General features: G+C 35.9%; 3 protein-coding genes across 4 annotated transcripts; 2 read left to right on the plus strand and 1 right to left on the minus strand.

Moving 5' to 3' along the window:
• Positions 1 to 265: 265 nt before the first annotated feature.
• On the minus strand, positions 266 to 12,082 carry mthfd2l (methylenetetrahydrofolate dehydrogenase (NADP+ dependent) 2 like). The gene is made up of 8 exons (XM_067394837.1): positions 11,723 to 12,082; positions 11,165 to 11,349; positions 10,946 to 11,068; positions 10,612 to 10,764; positions 10,214 to 10,321; positions 2,991 to 3,083; positions 2,408 to 2,533; positions 266 to 951 (listed from the first exon to the last, which is right to left on the minus strand). The coding sequence occupies exons 1-8, from the start codon at positions 11,863 to 11,865 to the stop codon at positions 836 to 838; spliced, it is 1,047 nt and encodes a 348-aa protein (XP_067250938.1). The 5' UTR covers positions 11,866 to 12,082; the 3' UTR covers positions 266 to 835.
• A 2,219-nt stretch (positions 12,083 to 14,301) lies between these two features.
• On the plus strand, positions 14,302 to 19,600 carry lipg (lipase, endothelial). 2 transcript variants are annotated; one of them, XM_067394836.1, is made up of 10 exons: positions 14,306 to 14,576; positions 15,796 to 15,980; positions 16,220 to 16,399; positions 17,227 to 17,338; positions 17,435 to 17,659; positions 17,756 to 17,998; positions 18,096 to 18,216; positions 18,373 to 18,597; positions 18,711 to 18,806; positions 18,929 to 19,600. In XM_067394836.1, the coding sequence occupies exons 1-10, from the start codon at positions 14,468 to 14,470 to the stop codon at positions 18,939 to 18,941; spliced, it is 1,509 nt and encodes a 502-aa protein (XP_067250937.1). In that variant the 5' UTR covers positions 14,306 to 14,467; the 3' UTR covers positions 18,942 to 19,600. The 2 variants fall into 2 exon arrangements, with proteins under 2 accessions (XP_067250936.1, XP_067250937.1); XM_067394835.1 differs by having other exon boundaries at positions 14,302 to 14,576; positions 17,435 to 17,998.
• Positions 19,601 to 21,236: 1,636 nt separating this feature from the next.
• On the plus strand, positions 21,237 to 22,365 carry LOC137026385 (uncharacterized). Its single transcript, XM_067393713.1, has 2 exons — positions 21,237 to 21,402; positions 21,586 to 22,365. The coding sequence occupies exons 1-2, from the start codon at positions 21,265 to 21,267 to the stop codon at positions 22,060 to 22,062; spliced, it is 615 nt and encodes a 204-aa protein (XP_067249814.1). The 5' UTR covers positions 21,237 to 21,264; the 3' UTR covers positions 22,063 to 22,365.
• The last annotated feature ends 2,165 nt before the right edge of the window (positions 22,366 to 24,530 follow it).

The raw sequence follows: 24,530 nt of genomic DNA on the forward strand, positions 1-24,530 counted from the left end.
AAAATGCAACAAAAATGATAATGAAAATGTTTGGTAACAAAAATCACACTAATAAATAAAAAATATAAATATTATCAAATATTTTATGGCGATAAAAATGATAAATACGAGCTATATATACAAAAACTAGTTTAACAAAAAACACATTTGTGCATAGTAAACAATATGTATACATAATGACATAAATAGGTAGATGAATAAATAAATATTAAATACAGCAGCATCCTTGTCTTATTTTTTGCTTTTTTTTTTTTTTTTTGTGAATTCAAGTGACATTGATTGTTAAAATAATTTCCTGAGAAAATGTGTTAATGTCCCTTAATACCTCCCCGTCTCCATAACTGTCAACAGATTTATCTGCCGGATATCTGAGAACAATCCATTCCAGGCCACCTGTTGAGCAGCTTATCAAGTGCTACCGAAACTCTCCTGTCAGGATGATGTAAGTAAAAGACTTCCGTCTTCAGTGATGCATTGTCAGGGAGGTAATATTACACTTGCACAAAACAACCCATTTTTCTCGCCTTTTTCTCAACAAAATAATAACACTGTAGCAAAGGCAACAGCTTCTTAGAATCAGTGAGGAGGCATCTCTCTAATCATACCAGAGGTAAGAAAAGAATTAGGGTGCAGTTACTGTCATAGACATGCATGGCTGCCAAGCCAGCTAGAAGAGCCTGTTGCAGCTTGCTGATGGGCAGGGAAGGAAGCTGTAGGTAAAGCTTGCAGGGGCTTGCGTTTATAATCAAGATACGGCCAAATAGTGCCAATTAAAATATCCAGACTGTGAAGTGCTTACATCTTGTCCACCTATAATGGCAGGTTTTGTGTTTGTTCAGTATGTTGGGGCATTTTTGGCAGCAGTGACTGTGTTTTTCATCACCATGGCTATGGTCATTGGGCCAACTCCTCCAGGCACAGGAGTGATGAATCCAGCCTTCTCCTTCACAGCTGATTAGAGAGACAAAAACAAACCATGTCTTAAATAACACTGAGAACTCTGCCCAAGCCAAGTATTTCTTTTATACTTCTACGAGAAAATAAATTATAAATCGCGTTGCTAAGTGGATACTGTAGCCAAGGAAGACACAATGAGCTCAAAACAGAGCCTAGAGAGACTGAGAATTTATGTAGATACATTGACTGACGTTCATTGAGAATTATATATATTTTAAAAGAATAAATCACTCAAAAATAATCAAAATTCTGTCATTTCAAACCCTTTCTCTCTTATTCACTGAAAATCTTGACATAAGTCCAATTTATGAACAAATCTTTTTAAAGCAGATCTTTTCAATAAATCATCTGACTCACTGTTCACAAAATTTTAATGATTCAGTTGTCAAGTTTAAATCACCCATTTCCTTCACTTCAGGTGAAGACAGGTTTTTTTTTTTTTTTTTTTACTATTTCACATAAGCATGATGATTAGTTAATTCTGAACACAGCCACTTACACAATTATATAAGGGTGTGCATATTTATTCAGATTATGTTAGGTTATTTTAAGTTTTATTTTGATCTTTTTTTCTCTGAAATGTCACTTATGTTCAGTGGCATTGCATAGACTGTCATTTTTACATTATCGTGAACTTTTTTTTTTTTTTTTTACAATGTTCTCTGAGGTCCATTTATAATGTTATCAAGATTTTGTACATCATCACTTAGAAGTAATAAGCTATTTTATGATAGTGTCTTAGTGATGTGATCTGACTAGAACTTTGTTAAAAAAAAGTTTGTCCAGACTTTCTTAACGTTAGGATCACAAGGATGACAATGCAAAGACTGTTTTTCCACATTCAAATCATTTTCTAATCCTCAGAGGCATCTCTGTGGTTTTGTTGCTGGAGTAATCCTGTGTTTGCGTCTGTCTTGTATTTACTACTACATGGCATGTGCAAATCAGTGGGCGGGGCTAAAGAGGCAATGATGTAGAAGTAGGCAAGTAGGCATTGATCTTCTTCTGCAGAGGTGGTCTTTCATCAAACAATGATGTAATAATGTGAAAAAATCCGAAACAAGTCATTTTCTGTTCAAAGTTCAATTAACTTTGAACTAACAGGAAAGTTTTGAGTTCCCCTTTAAAAGGTGCAAAAGTTCCGGTATGATTTATTTTTCATTTTTTACACAAAAAACAAAACAAGACAGCTGTCTTAACAGGGGTGTGTAGACTTTTTATACACACTGAAACCGAAATAAAATAATTTGAAGTAATAAAATGATTACAGCATAAATAAATTAAATTATAAATTAATTATAAATTAAAGATAAAAAGAAATATTACATTAAAACAAAAGCACAAAAGTACATAAAATTACTAAAATATTAATGCTATAATAGTAAATAGTAAATACTAAAAAAAAAAAAAAAAAATGAACCACATTCTAAAGCAGTCATGTGTCATATACCTTCAAAATCCACATCTCCAACAAGACGAAGTTTACCAGTGACAGGGTCCTGCATGCGGTTGATGCCGACATCAATAACTGCAGCTCCCTCTTTTACCATATCTGCCGTTATTAAGTGAGGCACACCTGTTGTTACAAAATTTAGATAGGTTGTTCAGAAAGACACATTATCTAAAGAACAAAATATTAATATTTAATATACATTGTCTATATTTTTGAATAAAATACAGATAATGCTCAAACTCATTCCAGCTTCATTAGTTAAGTGCACATCTGACTTAATATGTTGCATAACCAAAGTCTTAGTAATATATTCAGCTACTCATTATTACAAAATGAACGCCAGTAAAGTACAGTTCTTATCTTATCCTGAAGGTGTTTATTTTGAGATAATGCCCAGCTTACTGTACATTATTACAAGGCCACTTACCAAATAAATAAATACATGGACGTAACAATAAACTAACACATTAAACAGTTTAGCAGTCATTACACAAACATTTTTAACCACAGAATGATGCTATTGACCAATAAGAATCAAGTATTCTAGACAGCCATGTTATAATATTACATAAAGCCTGACCTGCAGCTGCAATCACAATGTCAGCCAGACTAGCAAGTTCCTTCAGTCGTGGTAGAGGAGTGCATCTATGAGCCATGATAACTGTGGCATCACCTGGGAGGTATAATACACATCAGAATTATTTCATCATCAAATGTACTGTAGTAGGGGTACTTTAATGTGAAAAAAAAATGGGCTGCAGCATATAAAGTTGAATAACAAGAGTTCAGTACATGGAAATTACATACAGTGAGTCTCAAACTCCATTGTTTCCTCCTTCTTATATAAATCTCATTTGTTTAAAAGACCTCCGAGGAACAGGCGAATCTCAACATAACACTGACTGTTACGTAACAGTCGGGGTGTACGCCCCAATATTTGCATATGCCAGCTCATGTTCCCAACATTATGAAAGGCATTAGACAAGGGCTGCCAGTATTAACGTCTGGATGTGCACAGTTGAAGCAACAGACTAGGTAAGCAAGCAAGGATCACAGCGAAAAATGGCAGATGGAGCAATAATAACTGACTGATCCATGATATCATGATATTTTTAGTGATGTTTGTAAATTGCCTTTCTAAATGTTTCGTTAGCATGTTGCTAATGTACTGTTAAATGTGGTTAAAGTTACCATCGTTTATTACTGTATTCACGGAGACCAGACTGTCATTATTTTCATTTTTTAAACACTTACAGTCTGTTTAATTCATAAACACAACTTCATTCTTTATAAATCTCTCCAACAGTGTGTAATGTTAGCTTTAGCCACAGAGCACTATCAAACTCATTCAGAATCAAATGTAAACATCCAAATAAATACTGTGCTTACACGATTAGACATATTGCATGACGAACACTTTGTAAAGATCCATCTTGAGGGTTATATTAGCTGTGTGAATTTTGTTTATGGTGTTTAAGGCAAGCGCGAGCTCTTGGGCCGCGTACCCTGAATCGGTGCATTTATAATGATAGGCAGTTAAAAAAAATTGCCTTAACGTCCATCTTATCTGAAGACACAGGCATGGTGGCCATATTGTCTGAAGACGCATGTGTGGCGGCCATCTTGTCTGAAGACACAGATGTAGCAGCCATGACAGGACAAGACTCTGGAGTGGTGGCCATGACGGGACGAGATATTGCAGTGATGCATATTGAACCGGTAGATATGTAGCCTATGTTTTATACTGCTTACTCTATCATCTCAGTTAGCTTTTATGAGGTTTTACGCATTCACAGTAAGGTAAATTTCACGTTTGTGTGGATGAGAAACTTTTGGAAAACGCTAGTGAGGGCGGAGAGTTTTTTGTGACGAGCAGGGCGGGCGAGAGCTGTGAGGGAACGGTGCGAGGCCGGTGATAATGAGCATCACCTGCGAGGCGCGCCGGTCTCGAGTCTCTCACGGAGGAGCTCCGGAGGCATAAAAGGAGGAGCGATGTCAGTGAAGGACGAGAGAGGACCAGGCCTGGACTTTATTTTGTGTTTTATTATGTTTGTGTGGCCGGCAGACGTCCGTGAGGGTCTGCCGGCATTACTTTAGTTTTGTATTTGTTTATTTTTAATTAAAGTTTTGTTGAATGTTCGCCGGTCCCCGCCTCCTTCTTCCCGTACATACGAACTGTGTTACATTTTCAAATGTATCCGGATTAATGTAAACGTAGCCTCTCTCTTAACCCTTCCGTTCCACAAGCCTACTATGCTCTGATTGGTCAGATGGCCCAGCCTCGACCACTTAAAGTGCATGTCGGAAACCAAACGCCCATTACTATATCTGAATTTTAGCTCTGGAGGCTTCCTCAGCGCTTGATACACAGTGATATAAACAGTAGCGATGGCGTAGGTTTTTTCCATATCAATTCTAGTACAATTCCGTCCTCATCCTTTTGAAGTGCATGCAAAGTGGATTCGCAGTGCTGAAAATAGCCTCTCCTCGACATGTCGAGGCCTCAGCTACAACTAAAGTGTTTGAGGGGGGGTCAAAAGTAGACATTGTTCACAGGCAGCCAATCCACTTGTTAAGTCTGACTCATGCATCACCACTTCCAGGTCCAAACGATCTATCAGATGCCCCAAGAAAACAACAAACTGTGCTAATATACACTCATGTGTCATTTGATGTAATACTACCGGACAATTATAATACTGAAATTTTATCTCCATACTGAAATCCCAGATGGCCAGACAGTGATTCATCTGTTATAAATCGTTATAATATTTGTGCCTGGGACGCTGTGAGCACACGTTTTTAAATGCTTAGAATTTATGTTATGGATGTTTATTGTAATATCAATAAATAGTGTTCATAAATGGTTGTTGAGATAGTATTCTCAAGTGAAATGAGTAGAGGCTTAGACCCAGAATGAGCATTTCTTACATCATGACTTGACAAGCAGAGGAAAATGCAAATTTGTTACATGGTTATGCAGGTATCGCATGTAACAGGAAGTGAGACTGGAATTGCTGATGACTCCTTTTGGCAGTTCAGAATCAATTCTTCTTCTTAGGAGACATTAACTTTATTTGTTGTGAACTTTGTTATTTAAATTTTTGCATACCTTACATTCACAGACAGCTATATTACATACAGTACAGTCCAAAAGTTTGGAACCACTAAGATTTTTAATGTTTTTAAAAGAAGTTTTGTCTGCTCACCAAGGCTACATTTATTTAATTAAAAATACAGTAAAAAAAACAGTAATATTGTGAAATATTATTACAATTTAAAATAACTGTGTACTATTTAAATATGTTTGACAAAGTAATTTATTCCTGTGATGCAAAGCTGAATTTTCAGCATCGTTACTCCAGTCTTCAGTGTCACATGATCCTTCAGAAATCATTCTAATATGCTGATTTGCTGCTCAATAAACATTTATGATTATTTTCAATGTTGAAAACAGTTGTGTACTTTTTTTTTTTTCAGGATTCCTTGATGAATAGACAGTTCAAAAGAACAGCATTTATCTGAAATACAAAGCTTCTGTAGCATTATACACTACCGTTCAAAAGTTTGGGGTCAGTAAGAATTTTTATTTTTATTTTTTTTAAAAGAAATTAATGAAATGAATACTTTTATTCAGCAAGGATGCATTAAATCAATCAAAAGTGGCAGTAAAGACATTTATAATGTTACAAAAGATTAGATTTCAGATAAACACTGTTCTTTTGAACTTTCTATTCATCAAATAATCCTGAAAAAACAATATTGTACACAAATATTTTGTACAATTGTACACATTAAATGTTTCTTGAGCAGCAAATCAGCATATTAGAATGATTTCTGAAGGATCATGTGACACTGAAGACTGGAGTAACGATGCTGAAAATTCAGCTTTGCATCACAGGAATAAATTACTTATGTCAAATATATTTAAATAGTACACAGTTATTTTAAATTGTAATAATATTTCACAATATTACTGTTTTTACTGTATTTTTAATTAAATAAATGTAGCCTTGGTGAGCAGATGAAACTTCTTTTAAAAACATTAAAAATCTTAGTGGTTCCAAACTTTTGGACTGTACTGTACATACTGCATGAAAGGTAATATTTGAAAAAGCATAACAGGGGCACTTTAAAATCTAAAAATCTAAAAATAAAAGAGGTTTTATTTTACATGGGGCTGGTCATGGTGTGACCAGTACAATACTATTCACTATTCACATCTCAGTAAATCCGTTATTAAAAATCAGATTTCATTGGTAAATACTACTTTCATAATATTTCAATTTAATGCTGTAGTTCTGATCTGATCTAAAAGTCAGATCTAAAATCTGACTGCCATGCACATTTTTTCCAGTGTATCTAAAATCAATGTTCTAAACATTTCATTAGCATTTATGTATGTTCAGGAACCAGGAAATTCATTCCACTTCACATTTCTTGGTTCATGCCACATATTCTCATAAAGAATGTAAATGGTGGGTGGTTTCCATCCACCAGTAAGATTAAAAAATTCCTAAACAGAAGTTTCCAGAATGTGTAACTGTACATCACTACATAAACCAAAAGCTTTTAAATTTGGCTAATTACAGGTTTCATTCTGTGGAATTTACTACTGTAAATAAGTGATGGGAATGTTAATTATAATGCAATGGTCATCACTGTCACAGGACCTCATCATTAGACATATCTGCTTGGAAAAAAAAAGTTCTTCAGGTAATCACAAGTTCAATCTTTTAACTGTAAGGCTGTGAGTCACACATAAAATGGAAGCATAACTTATTAAGGGCTGTTTCTCTCATTGTGCAAGGAATTTCTTACATGTTAGAGCACACACCTACTATCAAAATGATTGATTTCACAACTCAATTTAAGCATGCCTTGCATTTCACCTGTTGAAATCATCTTGCACAAACCTAATCTTTGATATCTTAATAAAGGATTCCCTTCTAGCAATTATACAGTTCCAGACAAAGAAAAAAGCATCCAAAGCATCCGGTCTCTCCCTTTCCTTATTCCAGGAAGCATTATAAAAAAATGCCAAAACTCTAAACATCACTTGAGTTTAAACTTGACTAGACTTTAAACTCTTGAGTTTTGACTTGACTTGACTATAATATTTTAACCATTTGCAGTACTTTTAATCATTGTTTAGTACAATTTAAAAAAAACAGGCATTTCACATGAAGTATAAATGGGTTTTAAAACATAAAAATATACTACCACTTATTACATATTTGGTAACACTTTACAATAATGTCTCATTAGTTAGTGCATTAGTTAACATTAATTATGAGAAATATATTTTTTTACAGTATTTATTAACCTTTATTAATGTTAGTTAATAAAAAAAATACAATTCTTCAATGTTTGCTCATATTAGTTCACGGTGCATTAACTATTAACAGATACAATTTTTAACAGATACTAATGTTAACAAATGAACCCTTATTTTAAAGTGTTACCATGTTATATATATTATTTTATATATAAAATGTTATATATATTATATAACTAGATGTTTAAGGATGAAAGACAGTTATCAGTATTTGTCCCTTAATGCATGGGAAGGTTATTACAGGTTACAGGTAAAATGTCAACATTTATTTTTGATAGCAATGATGTGACTGCTTGCATCACCAGCAACTACATCCAGGGTTCATTCTGTGAATTTGTAATTTGCAAGGATCTCACTCCCCTTCAACAAGCAAGGTGACTGGGTTGATGGTTTATTGATTGAAATTCTAAACATGTGCCTTTTGAAATGTTGCAATGAAAAAACTGCTGAATAAATACAGACCATTTTGCTTTTCACAGAATTATCAGTTTGCAGTAACTACTTGTACTTTCGAAACAAACATTGTTGATAAATAACAATAGTACAGTCTAGTCATAAAATCTCCCTATACCAAAAAGTATTTAAAATACATTTTATTTCATACTAAGTATACTACAAATCCATTAACATATTTACTGACATACTGGTAATATTATAATTAAACTTTATTTGGAGTAATTCTTTATTGCACAATGTACATTTCTTAATATTAAGCTTAAAATAAATTAGTATTAAATTAGTAAGGATAGTATGATCACTGTATAATATCAGTCCTAAAGTATACTTGCAATAGTTCCATTTTAGCACAATCAAATATACATAAAGGATTAGTTCACTTCAGAATTAAAATTTCCTGATAATTTACTCACCTTGTCATCCAAGATGTTCATGTCTTTCTTTCTTCAGTCGAAAAGAAATTCAATTTTTTGAGGAAAACGTTCCAGGATTTCTCTCTATATAGTGGACTTCAATGGGGTTTAATGGGTTGAAGGTCCAAATTGCCATTTCAGTTCAGCTTTAAAGGGCTCTACACGATCCCAGCCGAGGAATAAGGGTCTTATCTAGCAAAACCATCTGTCATTTTTTTTTTAAATAAAAATGTATATACTTTTTAACCACAAATGCACGTCTTGCACTAGCTCTAATAATCATAATCACGTTGGAAAGGTCACGTGTGACAAAGGCGGACGTACCAACTCAGTGTTTACAAGTGTGGTGAAGGAGGACCGTTCAAAAGTTGTTGAATGTTGAATGACACATATTTATATGTCTTTGTGTTAGTTCTTTTCGTGTTCTTTTGAAACACTGGGTTGTTACTTCCACTTGAGTCACGCATGACCTTTCCAACATGATTGCGTTATGCGTGGCGTGTCGCAGAGCTAGTGCAAGATGATCATTTGTGGTTAAAAAGTATATACTTTTTTTTTCTTTTTTTTAGAAAATGACCATCGATTCGCTAGATAAGACCCTTATACCTCAGCTGGGATCATGTACAGCCCTTTGAAGCTGCATTGAATCAATCCTGAACCCCTTTGAAGTCCATTATTTTGAGAAAAATCCTTTTCCTCAATAACCTTAATTTCTTTTCGACTGAAGAAAGAAAGACATAAACGTCATGGATGACATGGGGGTGAGTAAATTACATGTATCAGGAAATTTTAATTCTGAAGTGAACTAATCTTTTAAGTATATCTTTAGTTAGACCTCAGCACTATTTCTGGATAACTAAAGTATAATGAAGTACAAACTTAGTTGTTCCAATGTAGCAGACTTTAAGTATACCAATTTAGTAAACCATAAGTACAATTGCAGGGTATTTACATTAAGTACATAAATATGTAAATGTATTTTTCACTTTGAAAAAAATTAATTGCAAGATACATCTAGGGCTTTTTCTGGCATAATTTCCTTATATTTGGGAAATGTAATTATTGGTGTAATTTCTTAAACTTAAAAGTTCATGAATCTTGTAACAAGAAAAATTATTGTGTACCAGATTAACATTAAAGTTGGCATGAAATGAAAGTTGGTATAGTCTTTTCTACCCTACTGTGCCGTATATATCCGAGTTTGCTATTGCTGTGATCTCATGTGAGTGACAGGTTGTCCTTCCCTCGCACCAGTAAACATGTTATCAGAGAAATGCAGACATGTTGTTGCAAGCGGCAGGGGAAGTTATTTTGATTAAAGAGGGCACATGAATTAAATAATAATAATACTAATGTGCATGGATAAATCATTTATAATAACTACTGTTCCATCAAAAACTTGTCAGTTTTGATTTAATGGTGACTAAGTATGATGAATTGTATGATGCTACTTGGCACTTCAAAACTCCAACTTCAACTACAGTTCAAGAGAATATTTATTTATACTCATAGGAAAACAGTACTAAAAATAATATATATTTTTAACTGTTTATCTGCAGGCAACTACAAACAAAATGGAAATGACACTAATCTCACCTCCCGGCCGTTCATGGTTTCTATCCGAATGCAGAAGCATTGCAATAGGCATTCCTACATTCTTGGAGCGTCCAACTACAAGCACATTTCTTCCAACTGTTACAATGCCTGAACCAAAAAAGAGACAATAGAATTTGAGTAAACATTAATAACTTACTTTCACAAATGCCCATGGCATGGAAAAACCATCAAAATACAGATACAATTGCAAAATAATGTTTTCAAATGTGTAAGTAATATAAACTGACATCAGATACTGTTGTTACACCTGCTGCTAACTAATGTAATTATATACATCCCAATGGCATCTCTGCCGGGGACGCAATATGAGAGGGCTGAGAAACTGACTGTATTTACGTCTTGAAGAAAATTTGAATCTCAATTCTCTGAAAGCTGACCCGTTCTTCTGATGATTTCCCACACTGCCGCTGCTGTGGCCGGCACCATGCACCTCTGGTCCAAGCAGAGTTTCCCAATGTTTACTATGTGGAATCCATCGACATCTTTTTCTGGGGCGACAGCATTGCATATGGCTCTCTCGTTGATGTGCTCTGACAGAGATACATTCAAAAAGTCCTCACAATTGCAATAACTATAGCACTTTCACCTTTGTTTGTTTCACTAAATTCAGTAAAGATCCTATTCAAATTTGAAATACAGCATTTCTCTGTAAGGCAAAATCAACAAATAATTACAGAAAAACTATTTACCATTTGCAGTTTCACATAATACCTGGAAGAGGAAGTTGGACCAGCAACCCACTGATTTTTTTGTCTCTGTTGAATTTGTCAATCAATTCCAACATCTCTTCCTGAGATACTGATGATGGCCTGAAGATTGTACTGCTTGACATGCCTTTTAAACAAGTACCATTGAAAAAGACATTAGTGAAAATATGCTCCATATTGTAACGTAAAATCACATCTCACAACAACTTTGTGTTTTGCTCACCAAGCAGCGAAGCCGTTCGGGTTTTGTTTCTCACATAAGTGTGGCTGGCATGATCATCTCCCACCAGGATAACACTCAGATGAGGTCTCCTGTTGCCCTGGGACACTAGTTTTCCTATATCACTCTGGATTTCTTTATGGATCTGCCGAGCAAGTTCTGTCCCTGAGACCACAGTGGCAACATATCTATGGGACAAACATAACATATATGTAACAATACACCGCGCTAGACATATGGAAGAAGTATCCACTAAATACAAACCGTTATAATGCATCTGCAATGTATTTAAAAACCTGCTCGAGTATCCCTTTTGACAGTGTCTATGACAGCCACATGGTGGCGGAATATTCAAACGCACGAGATGTATTTCTGAATGAATCGACCTTCGGGAACAATGGCTATATGCCCTGTATGCCATGTCTATACCGGTACAGGCTCAAAAAAAAAAAAAAAAAAAAAACAGGATTATGTGCTGCTCGGTAAGAAAACACGCGTGCTTTGCTTATAAACGCATACAGCCTTTGTTTATCTGAACCAGGGGGGAAATACAGTCCTAACCTTTTCAGAGACTGACAAAAAGGGCTTCTCCGGTTGACTGTTTTCAGGTTAATCCATCGTTTTGATCGCCGACAATGCTGGAAATATGATGTTAATGTCTGTATTCTAGTATAATTTACTGTTAATGCAGTGGGAACTGCCATAGTAACTGATCACCTGCTCCTCCTCACAGCTCGCGCGTCTCGACGCGTCACACTAACAACAAAACGATTTCCGGTTCTGTGTTAAACACGTAAAATGTCCGCAAAACACATTTTATGCTGGTGTCTCTTTGTGATATAAAACTCCAACATCAAAATAATAATTTATTGAATGCACGTTTATAAACCTACAAGGAAATTCTGCAAAATCGGATCTAAAAGCCAGCACAGATCTTTACACAGTCAGAGCAGACAGAAAGCCAGGCATGTGACATAAAGATCTTGTATATAGCCTACAAAATATTGGCTATATTCTGAATATCATTTGCGTGACATGGGAATCAAAATTTAAAAATTCTGCCATATTTCCAGGTTTTTCCCCATGACTGTGGGAAAGCTGCATCATTTTACCTAAACTTTAACTCTTTTCTTTTGCTGTCTTGTAAACACTAGTTTTTCCTTCAGGAAATGCAAATCTGGTATTATGTGTTGAAACTCAATAGGACTTCAGTGTTCACTTCCCGGGCCATTTACCAAAACATAACACCTTGCATGGAACAATAGGATTAGTAACTTTTAAAATGTTTGTTGCTCTAAAATAATGCTAAATACACAAGATTTTAAAGAAAATGGGGAAAATGGAACGATCCAGTTTTGTAAATGTGTTTGACCTATAACACTAACCCAAATATATTCTTACATAACAGGGCAGATTTCAATCTGTTATGTGTTGTGCACAGCAGCGTTATGAGTATCGCCGAGTCTATATTTACATATATATTTATCATTGAGTGCATTATAGTTTTTATTAATATTTTGAATGTTTTTATTTATATTTTCCATTTTTATTTCATTTTAGTTAAAAGTTTTAGTAATTTTTTGTGTGATTTTGTTTTGTTAATTTTTAATAGTTTTTTTTTAAATGTCTGTATAGTTTTAATTTCATTTTTATTTCAGTTAAAGTTTATTTCAAGTAACAAAAAAAATAAATGTTATGGTTTTAGTTTCAGTTTTAGTTAACTATAATGACCCTGGTGCACAGATTCATATGTCGCATTCTATAAGCTTGCATGAGATCAAATTAAGCGCACTGCATAATTGTTGCAGAAAATGCTACATTTAGTAGTCTGTTTTTTTTTTTTTATTTAAATTTATTCCATGTCCTGTTCATTTGATAAAACACTAAATTACTAGGTCAATATTTTTGATATCCACATGTCTAAACGGCCAACTTCTGTGCCACAGACAGAAAGTGGCTGATGAATAATGTGTTTTTGTGAAGCTCTATAGCTCTTTAGTATGCAGCCCTTGTCTTCTATGCACAGGGCGTTTTCTAAAAGAGAATCCACTATATAAATGGAGGGAGGGGGCCCAGCTTTTTCTATATGACCCACTTGGATTTCACCAACATCCAGTAGTCTGTTCTAATTTTATGTTTGCAAAATCATCTAAAACAAAGTATCTCATCTTGACACTTCCGGCAAATAGTTGTTAATAATTTTTCATCACACAAGACCTTTGTTGTCCTATGATGAAGAGTTTAGTCTTTTATCCTAAACAACTTGTGAATGTATTTTGGACATTTCAAAAATATCTCCCATGACTTTACTCCAGTGAATATTTCTCTGAGGTTTGTTTTTGAAAGTTCCTTGAAATGTTGACAACATATAGGCATAAACCTAATAAACACTGCCAACATTACTGCCCAAAGAAAAAAGAGAGAGTTCCTTGAAAACTCATTGACCTTATAGTCTCATAAAGGGAATACTGTTTATTCATATTTGTATTGAGAAGATAAAAAATTATCAAGTTAAAAAGTAGTTAATGTGGAAGATATAGAGAGATAATATTTAATCTTCTCATATAATAAAGATTAATCTCATAACAGGAATTCACATCATTTTTATATTTACATATAATTTTTTGGGGGGTAAAAACTCAATAAAACTTTACTGCTATTCAGTATCCAGTACACCTTTAAAAAAAAAAAGAAGAAAAAGTTTACAAATATTTGTTTATAAAAATATGATAATGTTGTCATTTTAATTTGGCGTGACAGAATTTCAGGACAGTTTTGAACAACGTTTTTGAAATAACCACTGCTAGACAAAACAACCATTTATGCATAACATAGAAAGAGCCCCGTCATCCCTACATTGTAAAATCTGAACAACAATAACCCCAAAAGACTTGAGCACATAAACATCCCACGTTTGTATATTTGTAAACAAAACACAGTCATGTGCAGTGCTGGCTCCTTTGGTATGCTCCGTGCGTCAGCGTGCACGAGCCCGGGGATCATGGGGTTAACAGTAGCGTGAGAATTGTGTGTGCCAGTCTTTGACGAACTTACTCATTCAAACGTATATGCCACGCCCTCGAACGTAGTTCCAGAGGCTTGACCAATTAGAGTGAAAGAATTTTGTCGTAGATATCTGCCGATGGTCAGATGACTGAAAAAAACTATTTAAAACTCTAATGAGCAACCTGATACAGGTTCATACACTTTCCTGGCACCTCTTAGTGAAGGATTAATACGTAAAACTTCCTCAGTTACTAAAGTTTGCCAAAAGAATAACGAAAATATTTTAAAGCTTTGAACATTATGGTAGAGAAATCAATAAGAACTGCAATTTGCCTGTTATGTTTTATGCTGTGCCATTCATTCAGTGCCATAGCCGCTGGTGCACCCGGCGATAACGAGCCATTGGAAGGTAAGAGGACTTTCCTTAGTTTGCTAAGTTACTTAATTGCTGCTGACTGACTATACATTCTGTGATTAATTGATTAGTGTGCAAAATTCCTCCTTGATTTATATTTTTAAACCTTTCTGTTTACCATAATTCTCTTCAAGGACAATGGCTAACACTAACAGTCACTCTTGTTTCTTTAAAATTGTTAAGAAACACGTTAAGTCTCACATTGTCAAAACTACTACTTGAATGAACCTGTCAATGAAAATAAAATGAATGACATTAAAGTTAAATGTCCGCTTTCTTTGACGTGTCCGGCGACTCACTAAAGTAAAACCCGGACGATCCACTTTGTTTCGGGTATGCCTTTTAAACAAACGCCCAGACAAGTCCACGTTTTACCAACGGTCCTGTCTGCCGCGTTGTCGACCGCAGTGACTTTGTGTTGGCAAATTTCACTTTTAAACGATTTCCCCTTTTAAAAAGGTACAAAAAAAAACTCAATATTACTGTAACATTTGTGAAAAATAAACGTTTGGAATACCGGGGAGTGCTATAACAGATTTTTTTTTTTAACATTTGTTAATCTGTGTTTTTGCTCGATTTTATGTAACATTGTCATGTATTTTTTTTATTATCATTATTATTATTTTTTTTTATTAATGTTAAGTTAACATTAAGTTTGAAACATACGTGTGTGTGTGTGTGTGTGTGTGTGTGTGTAATTTTTTTTTTATTTAACACTCAAAACATAAGCTAACATCTTTAAAAACAATACCACCTGTTTGTAGGCGTTAGTAATATACAAAGATGCAAAGACTCAAAGACTTCCTTCTATCACAGGGGGATTTCACCTCTAGCTCACTTCTGATTGGTTAAACTGATGTTTTTTTTTAACTTTTCAGCCCAAGTAAGGAAACGCAGTGATTTCGTCCTCTTGAAACTTTGTGGACTGTTTGTAAACTTGCATCCCAAATCAAGACTATATTTGGCATTCTTATAATGATCAATTGGTTCATAGAAAAGTTCAAGTTCTGCTCTCTCTACAGTAGCTCAATTGTTCAAGCTAGTCATTAAAACGAGATGTTGTCACAAGACTTGCCATGAATGAACTCGAGCTCAACACCTTATGAAACAATTAAGCTCTTTGAAATTCCTTAAGCACTTGGTCTTTGCAATATTATATATAGAGTTTTGAGATTTTACATAAACTCATTCATCATTTTACTGTTCCTTCTAGATGATGCCAAAGATAACGTCACGATGGATCCGGTGCTACTTCATGACCGAATCAAGTACAACATGCGAAAGTCTTTGGATCTTGATGGCGACGGCTGTTACCTCCAACCTGGGAAAAAGGAAAGCATTAAGGAGTGTGGCTTCAATGCAAGAGTTAAGACCATTCTGATCATTCACGGCTGGACGGTGAGACATTGCAGATGGTCATGCGCCTAGTTTTAATATTGAATTTGCCTTTTTTTTTTTTTTTTTTTTAAAGATGTATAGTGTATGTTTTATCTTTGAAGCAATGATGGAAGTTATTCAGAAACTAGTGTAATTCCACTAAATTCACTTCTCCGATGTAAAGCAAATACTGGACTTTCACATGTGATTGCTGGATCTTTGCTGGTTTGGTTTGGTAAAGGATGTGGTATCTTTCACAGATGAGTGGGATGTTTGAGAACTGGATGCACAAGCTGGTGGCTGCTGTTCAGAGACGAGAATCCGAGGCTAATGTGGTGGTGGTCGATTGGCTGGGCCTCGCCCACCAACTTTACCCTGATGCCGTCAACCATACCCGCCGAGTTGGGCAGAGCATCGCCACCCTTTTGGACTGGCTCCAGGTACATCTATATTACACATGCCGCTGGGTGTGTTTCGTTTCTCTTTGTGTGCATTTGAGAGAACTGGCAACCGTGAAAACTCTGCTTGTGGCCTTGTACATTGGTTCTTTGTTGGTATTATTAATCTTTTCTCAGGAAAGCAGATGTCCTGGTGAAGTACAATTTGTCTTTTCCAGATGGATCTGTTGTTCTTTTTTTTTTGTTGTTGTTTGGAAATGTCGGGAATTAGCCCAAGGCATTATGAGTACTCTCATGGAATAATACATATTCATGCATCAAAGCTGGGTTCTTTAGAGTTTACACAGGAAAGATGCAAGCAGTGTAAATGAGCAGCTAAGCATATTAACCCCCCACACACGCACACAGATGCCCCAGCTGGCATTGAGCATGGTACAGCAATGATGTGCAGAAAGCATAATGACTTTTTTACATCTCATCAGCCTTGTGGCATCATGTCTTTTCTTTTCTAGAACAGTTCACCTTTTGAATTTAGTTAGATGAAGCAAACAAATATTCTATTTTGAACAATAATGTTAATACTTTTTATTTATTTTACAGTTTAGAACTCTTCCCTATTGGATAACCATTTCTTTTTAGAATATTTTACCCTCTGAATTTAGAAACAAAGCAAATATTTAATTTATTAATTAAATTAAATTAAATGTATTAGCTTTAATAATTTAACCTTTTAAATTTGGTTACATTCAACAAATAACAATAAGTAAATATAATAATATAATTGCCTTTTTCTTATTTAATATTTCTTATAGTAGTAATAATAATCATTGCTATTATTAATATATTTATTGTATTTCTGTTTTTAATAGGAGGAAGAGAAGCTGCAGCTTGAGGACGTGCACATGATTGGATACAGTCTTGGCGCTCATGTTGCTGGATATGCTGGAACGTTTGTAAATGGAAATATTGGACGTATAACTGGTGAGTTTGGACATCTTGACTTTTTGAAACAAAGCTTTGGAATTGCTCAGTCTTTTTGCACACATCGGGGCCTAAATATCTGTCTTTTTTGAATAGGTTTGGACCCAGCTGGCCCCATGTTCGAGGGGACAGAGTCCCACAAGAGGCTTTCTCCGGATGATGCAGACTTTGTCGACGTTCTGCACACATACACACGGGGAGCTTTGGGAGTCAGTATTGGGATCCAGGAGCCAATTGGGCACATTGACATATATCCCAATGGTGGGGATGTACAGCCTGGCTGTTCTTTAGGAGATGTGCTGTCCACTGCTGCTGCAGGAAGTAAGCCTTTTTTTAAAAAAAAAAAATTAAGCAATTTCCAACTCTTTTCATGGTTGCCAACTGTCATTTTACCACCTTTGTCTTGTCACCACACAGACTTTGTGGAAGTCATGAAGTGTGAACATGAGCGGGCAGTGCATCTCTTTGTGGACTCCCTCATGAACAAGGACCATGTGAGCTACGCCTTTCAATGTACCGGCCCTGATCGCTTCAAGAAGGGCATTTGTCTCAGCTGCAGGAAGAACCGCTGCAACAGCATTGGTTACAATTCCAAAAAAATGCGGAAGAGGAGAAACAGCAAGATGTACCTGAAGACTCGCGCAGACACACCTTTTGGTGGTGAGTAATTAGTGTTCTAAGTCGCATTCGGTAATGATGAGTCACTGAAATGTTCTATTTGCATGCTGCAATATTGAACTGGTTATTTTCTCTACAGGTTACCACTATCAGATGAAGATGCATGTGTTCGACAGGAAGAATGCAGGTGATTCAGATCCCACTTTCTACGTCAAACTACATGGATCCCACAATGATACCAGTAACCTCGGTGTAGACATGTAAGCACCTCATGATTAAATTATATTGCAAAAATATTCTCCAATCAACTGGTAAACATCATTTATATGGCTTCTTTTGAATATGAAAGCAACTTCAGTAGGGTAAAAAGTAGGTGTTTTTTTTTTTTTTTTGACCTGGCTTTTTTTTTTCCGCAGTGCTGAGGGAGTTGGTCTAAACCTCACAAACACATTTCTCGTCTTCACGGAAGAGGACATTGGTGATCTGCTAAAAATTTCACTGCGCTGGGAAGGCCCTTCTGATTCCTGGTCATCCGCATTGAAATACTTCAAGTCGTCATTCTGGTCCTGGTCAAGTACACAGGACAAACATATTCTGGAGGTTCGGAGGATCAGAGTCAAAGCAGGAGAAACACAGAAGAAGTAAGTCTTATCTTGGTACTCATTAGTTGCGAATGTGAAATTACTTGTTTTTTTTTAAAACAAATTCTTCTCTTTTTAATCTGTTCATTAATGTTATACTATTGCTTTCACAGGTTCACCTTCTGTGCTGAAGAGACTGAGCTATCACCAGGGCAAGAGATTACATTTGTTAAATGCCGTGATGGGTGGGAGGTAAAACCTAGAAAACGGTATGTATGCATGTCTACTATTCGCATTATGCTTTGTGTACATATACATTCAGATGCAACCCCAAACTATATTTTAACTTAACTTTTAACTTGTATTTATTAATATTTATTTATTTTTGCAGATTGCACTACTGAGAGGAAGCACTGTTATCCAGGGACCCAAGGTGGTACAGGGCCTGAGCACTTTTGTTTGTTTTGGTACACATTTGGTGGGATAAGGCACCATATCTGTTTCGGTGGGTAGAACACAACTTGTGCTGCTCAAAAATGCCAGCTCAGATGGTTGATTGCTGGTTACTGGACTTGCTCAGGGCATTTTTTTCTACCAGTGGGCTGTTTTGGATTGTTTGAGGTTCTAGGTCTTCATCTTTTGATACTATTTGTATGTTTTCTATTGTTGCATTCAGAACATCCATTTTGTGGATCTCGGACTCTTCCTTAACAGCGCAATGCTTGTTATATATATATTTTTGTATGTTTTTAACTTATGAAGGAAAAAAAGCACTGTAAAACCAAGCTTATTTATCAACCTAATGCACACCTTGTACCAAGGCATAAATTAATTCTCTCCCAAGTTACCTGGTGACCACTTTTACGTGTGTTTGTGTCTGTGGATTTCAATAGAAAGAAGGATTTTATGTGAATTCACAGTATTATTGAAGGTCAGAAGAATGGAGAGAGCCGCTCTGTTTGTCTTCGTAAAAATGTTGCAAATTTTGTGCCTTGTTGTGTACATGTTTTATGTATATAATGTTTATATAAAATTGTAAGAACAAAAATTTGTAATAAAATTACTTGGAATTCATTTTTTGTGTCATTTATACATGCTTCTAGTACAGTATGATGCATTCTATTAACAAATGTGTTTTGAAAGGATGGTGTAGTAGTATTATTAATACTATTCATTTTGAATACTTTGAATGCAGAGTTGTTTTGCTTATTTATTTTGTATAACTTCAGCTGATTTGTATTTATGCAACTTGAGTAGGTTATAAAATATGCTACAATCAAGAGTTTATCAATTTACTTTCCTCAGGAACAGCCTCTGCACAGGCATGATAGTGAAATGTGACTTGGCAACTTCAGCTTGTTAATCATGTTATTCCAAACCAGTATGACTAACTGACTTCTGTGGAACACAAAAGAAGAATTCATAAAGCTTACAACCTTCAAACAGATTCAAAAGCACCATAAAAGTATCATGAATGTGGTTCAGATTCTTGCTAAATTCAAGTCTCCTTCATCAGTGAGTCAATGAATCACTCAGACTGGTTTTGTGTACTGGATCAGTCCTGAAAAGTTCAAACTCAAAGGAATGATTTGTCCATGAATTAGACATTGCGTTTATTATACTTTAGCATCCTTTTTGATACTTTAAAACTTCAGACCACGTTCATTGAAACTGCATGGAAAAGAACAAGGTGGTCATCCAAGATTTTTCTAGTCATGCGGGTCTGGATAAACATGAGTATATGATGAGTAAATGATATCACATTTATCCTTTTTTGGATGCCTTGGGACCAGTCCTTATCTACTACCATAAATACTAATAATATTGTTTTGAGAAAGAATAAAACAGACTAAAAATAGAAGTTTTCTTATCTTCAGAGGAAATCCAGAATCTTCTTACAGTGTTCTGTGTGTGTGTGTGTGAAGGCCGGAACACACCAAGCCGACGGTCGGCCGTCGGGCAGTTTTTCTTCGTCGGCCGACTAAGTTTCCTCGGTGTGTTCTGCACCGTCGGCTGAAGTTGGTCCTCGTCGGCTTTGTTTCGGCCGATTCGAAATGTTGAATCGGCGTTGGACCTCGTCGGGCCGTCGGGCCATATGATCATTCTGATTGGCTGTTCAGCTAGCGAACCAGTGCATGAGAAAAGAAAAACGGAAGTGACGAAGCAAGTAAACGACGAAGTCAAGAGGGAACACACATTGTTTACCTTAGGTACGTGAAAGACATGGCTATCTGGAACGAGGCAAGTGAAGACGAATTGATCAACATGATCCAGGAAAGGCCGGGTTTGTATGACATTACGGAAAAATGTTATGTCAACCGTGTGCTGAAAGCTGAACTGTGGCGTGAGATCGAAAATAAACTCGTCATATCAGGTAAGATTTCCTTTTTGGCAATTGAGAAAGCTTGTTTGTAATTGTTCAATAGTCCATAGTAAAACTAATATAACCATTTTAGTGTTTTGTGTGTACCAAACTAAGTTTGTTTATGGAAACAGACAGTAATTAATATGTGCTGTGCTAGCATCTCATATTTCATAATAATATTAAAGTTAATCAAATTGTTAATAATATAATTAACAATACAGCAAAAAGTAACATTTGTTGGCATAACAAATACTCATTAAAGTGACAAAATAAGCAGCCATAACACTTAATGCTTACAAAATTTTACTTTGTCCCTCAGAAAAGAGCTCAAGAAGCGGTGGGATTCATTGCGAACCCAATACATGCGTTATAAGAAACAAGGACCCTCAGGAAGTTCTGGAGCTCAGAAGACTGGCAGGCAGCAATGGATCCTGAACCGCCTGCAGTTTCTAGAGCCTCACACAAAAAGGAAGGAGAGCACTTCAAATCTAATGATCATGGTAAATAAACAAATATATTTATATTTATTTATTTATTTATTGTTTAATTTCAGAATAAAATAAACATTTTGCTTTTTGTAAGATGGCAAGTGCTTCTTTAAAAGAGTCTATTCACAAGTAACTCCGCATATTAAGTCAAGCCATTACATTAACTTGTCACATTTGTATCTTATGTTTTTTAAGGAACCTGCGGCTGATAGTGATTCCTGTTCACCCTCAGATGGTACCAACAGTGACACCTGGACTGGCACCCATGAAGACCCCAGCTTCAGTGATGCTGACCTACGGTCAAGTACACCCTTGGCTGAATCCACCATCTGTGGAACTGAGTCCACAGCCATGAGAAAGGACCATTTGCAAAGCTCCAACATAAAACCAAAGCCTCCAGGGAAGCGCAGGAAGATGCAAGACGAATCCTCCAGCGAGGAATCCACAAACTTGATGCGCACCATCGGCAAAACTCTGGAAAAGTTGGCATCACAGGAAAACACCAATGATGCCATCTCAGCTTACTGCAAAAATCTTGAACACAGAATGCGGAATTTGCCACCACATCTACTGCCACATTTCCAGCATGAGGTTGATAATTGCATTTTCAAATATTCAGTGGGCCACAACCATGCACTGGATGCATCTTCCAATCAGTATACACACTTGTAATTTTTTATGTAGCAAAATTGTAAACAGATATTGTAGCATTTAGTAAATATGTCACGCTTAGTTGTACGTTATATTAGAGTACTTATGCAAAGTTTATATTTCTGTACATTTTATTTATTTTAAATACCAACTGTTGATATTTTTCTGTAAATTACCTTAATGCTATTTTTGCACATTTGAAAATAAAACACTGACTTTGTGTAAAAGGTACTTCACTGTTCTTTATGTAAAAAAAAAATCACAAAACACAATGATGTAAAAATATAAACTTTATTTTGCAAATTCACACCATTGTTATAAAACATAAACCAAGGTCAAGGGGGAAAGAAACAAGTTTGCTACATGCTTATATTTTGCCCCACTGAAAGGGCACTGCACCGGTGTCCGAATTAAAGTACTGGCACAGTTTATCCCTGAGCTGTTTGGCGTGTGTTGTACTGTTGGTTGTGCGTGGCAGAGAGGCCTGCTGTAGGCCAGGGTCTTCTCTCCATCTTCCAGGGACAGTGTCATGATCTTGTTCTTCCTGGTCGATTCCTGCCATGTACACTTCACAGCACTCTTTGCGCAGAAAGTTGTGCAGAGCACAGCAAGACAAAACAATGTCCTCCACTTTGGCAGTGCTTTGAATATTAATGGTGGTTAGTAGGACGCGAAAACGATTTGCCAGGATGCCAAATGCATTTTCAACCACCCTTCGAGCTCGCGAAAGTCTGTAATTGAATATGCGTTGCTCTACAGACAGCTTGCGGTTCGGGTATGGCTTCATGAGGTATTCCTTTAAGGGGAATGCCTCATCAGCCACAATGCAGTAAGGGGCCAGCTGGTCCGATTCAGGAAGTGGTGCAGGTGCAGGAATGTTGGATGTTCTTTTCTCCAAGGCATCCTGCAATGAGCATCCCCCAAACACTCCACCATCTGAAATGCGCCCGTTGCAGCCCACATCAACATACAGAAATCTGTAGTTGCTGTCTACCAGTGCCATAAGCACTATTGAGAATGTATGCTTGTAGTTGAAGAATTTAGATCCAGATCCTGGAGGGGGACGAATGTTAATGTGCTTTCCATCCAGAGCACCCAGGCAATTTGGGAAATGCCACTGATTCTGGAATCCAACGGCTACTTGCTGCCACTCTTCCACTGTGTCTGGGCACTAAAAAACAATATAATTAAAAGAAATTAGTTTAACTCGTCAGACCATTAATAACTCAGTGATTTTGACATTCTTGAATTAACCCTGCAAAGCCCACTTCTGCAGAATTACAACATCACTTTCAAAAATTTAAAAAAAAATGCCTGCAAATGTTTTTTTCTCTCAAGATCACATTTACATAGTTAATGGGTTCTATTGTTCGTCCTCACAATGCTATTGGGTTGAAGAAGTGTTTATAGGTCAGCATTAGGCTCTTTATGTTTTGGATTTTGGGGGGAGATGCCTGTTGCATTGTTCAGGGACAGGTATGAATGGTCTTGAATATGAACCTGTAAGTGCTCTGGGGGGATGAATGTGTTCTTTTAGTATGATAAGTAGAGAGCATAATAGGCCAGCCAGACTGTATTGTTTGAATGTAGTAGTGGAATTTTATTTGCATTGAAATTATAATTTGATGGATAATACTTAGATCTCTGCCCTCGACACATGGTCTACCATCCTGTCTATTCTTTCAGTTTATCTACTACAATATAAGACCCTAAAATTACCCTTATTAAAATGTAAAAAAACTGAAAAATCTTTAATTTCTACATCAGAGGCCTCCTAAAACAATATCTGAGAGATCAAAAAAATTGCTCATTTTTGGGCTAAAACAAAAAACATTAAACAGATACATGTATACCTTTAGGTATTTCTCTTTTAAGACTTGGTAGATTGCTGCACAGGTTTCAGGAACAAATTGCTGAATTGTGGACATTCCCACCCGGAATTGGTAAGAAAGGCTCTTGAAGCTTTCTCCTGCAAAGATTACAAACACATAACTCCACTATTAATTTTCCACACCTTTTACAGAGTCAAATCTAACACTTTTAATGCATTTGTACTACACTACATTAAAGCAAATATTTTTTTTATCAGTTATTAAAGACATTGTGCTACAAACAACCATAATAATGTTTTATACATTGTGTCTTTTTAAAGTAGGCTACAACTGGATACAAAATAATAAAATTCTTTTCACTTTTATAATGCTTCATAATACACCAAAATAAACACAACTGAAAAGGTGTTTTAATGAAATGTTCAAACAACGAATAACCTTACCTGTTGCCAAGAACCGAAGTGTAATCAGCATACGTTCCCCCACGGAGATACAAGCCCGGTAGGTTCGTGTTTGTTCTCTGTATGATTGGACTAATAAGTTCTTTTAACATGTGAAATTGAGTGGGAAAAAGCCGAGCGAAATTTTTAAAACCACAAGTTTCCTGTAACTCGAGCTCTCGACACAGGTTCGGGGAAAGCACCTTGGGCCTGTCTC

This window comes from Chanodichthys erythropterus, chromosome 9 (genome assembly GCF_024489055.1).
Source record: "Chanodichthys erythropterus isolate Z2021 chromosome 9, ASM2448905v1, whole genome shotgun sequence".
Taxonomy (NCBI): Eukaryota; Metazoa; Chordata; class Actinopteri; order Cypriniformes; family Xenocyprididae; genus Chanodichthys; species Chanodichthys erythropterus.

Bases quoted from the DNA above. Each gene is read 5' to 3' on its own strand.
- mthfd2l (XM_067394837.1), bottom strand. From the start codon at position 11,865: ATGGCAGTTCCCACTGCATTAACAGTAAATTATACTAGAATACAGACA. The intron at 11,350-11,722 runs GTTAGGACTGTA...TTTGTCCCATAG, and splicing joins TTTTGTCAGTCTCTGAAAAG to ATATGTTGCCACTGTGGTCT. The intron at 3,084-10,213 runs GTGAGATTAGTG...TATACCTCCCAG, and splicing joins AAACCATGAACGGCCGGGAG to GTGATGCCACAGTTATCATG.
- lipg (XM_067394835.1), top strand. From the start codon at position 14,468: ATGGTAGAGAAATCAATAAGAACTGCAATTTGCCTGTTATGTTTTATG. The intron at 17,999-18,095 runs GTGAGTAATTAG...TTTTCTCTACAG, and splicing joins CGCAGACACACCTTTTGGTG to GTTACCACTATCAGATGAAG. The intron at 18,598-18,710 runs GTAAGTCTTATC...TTGCTTTCACAG, and splicing joins GCAGGAGAAACACAGAAGAA to GTTCACCTTCTGTGCTGAAG.
- LOC137026385 (XM_067393713.1), top strand. From the start codon at position 21,265: ATGCGTTATAAGAAACAAGGACCCTCAGGAAGTTCTGGAGCTCAGAAG. The intron at 21,403-21,585 runs GTAAATAAACAA...ATGTTTTTTAAG, and splicing joins CTTCAAATCTAATGATCATG to GAACCTGCGGCTGATAGTGA.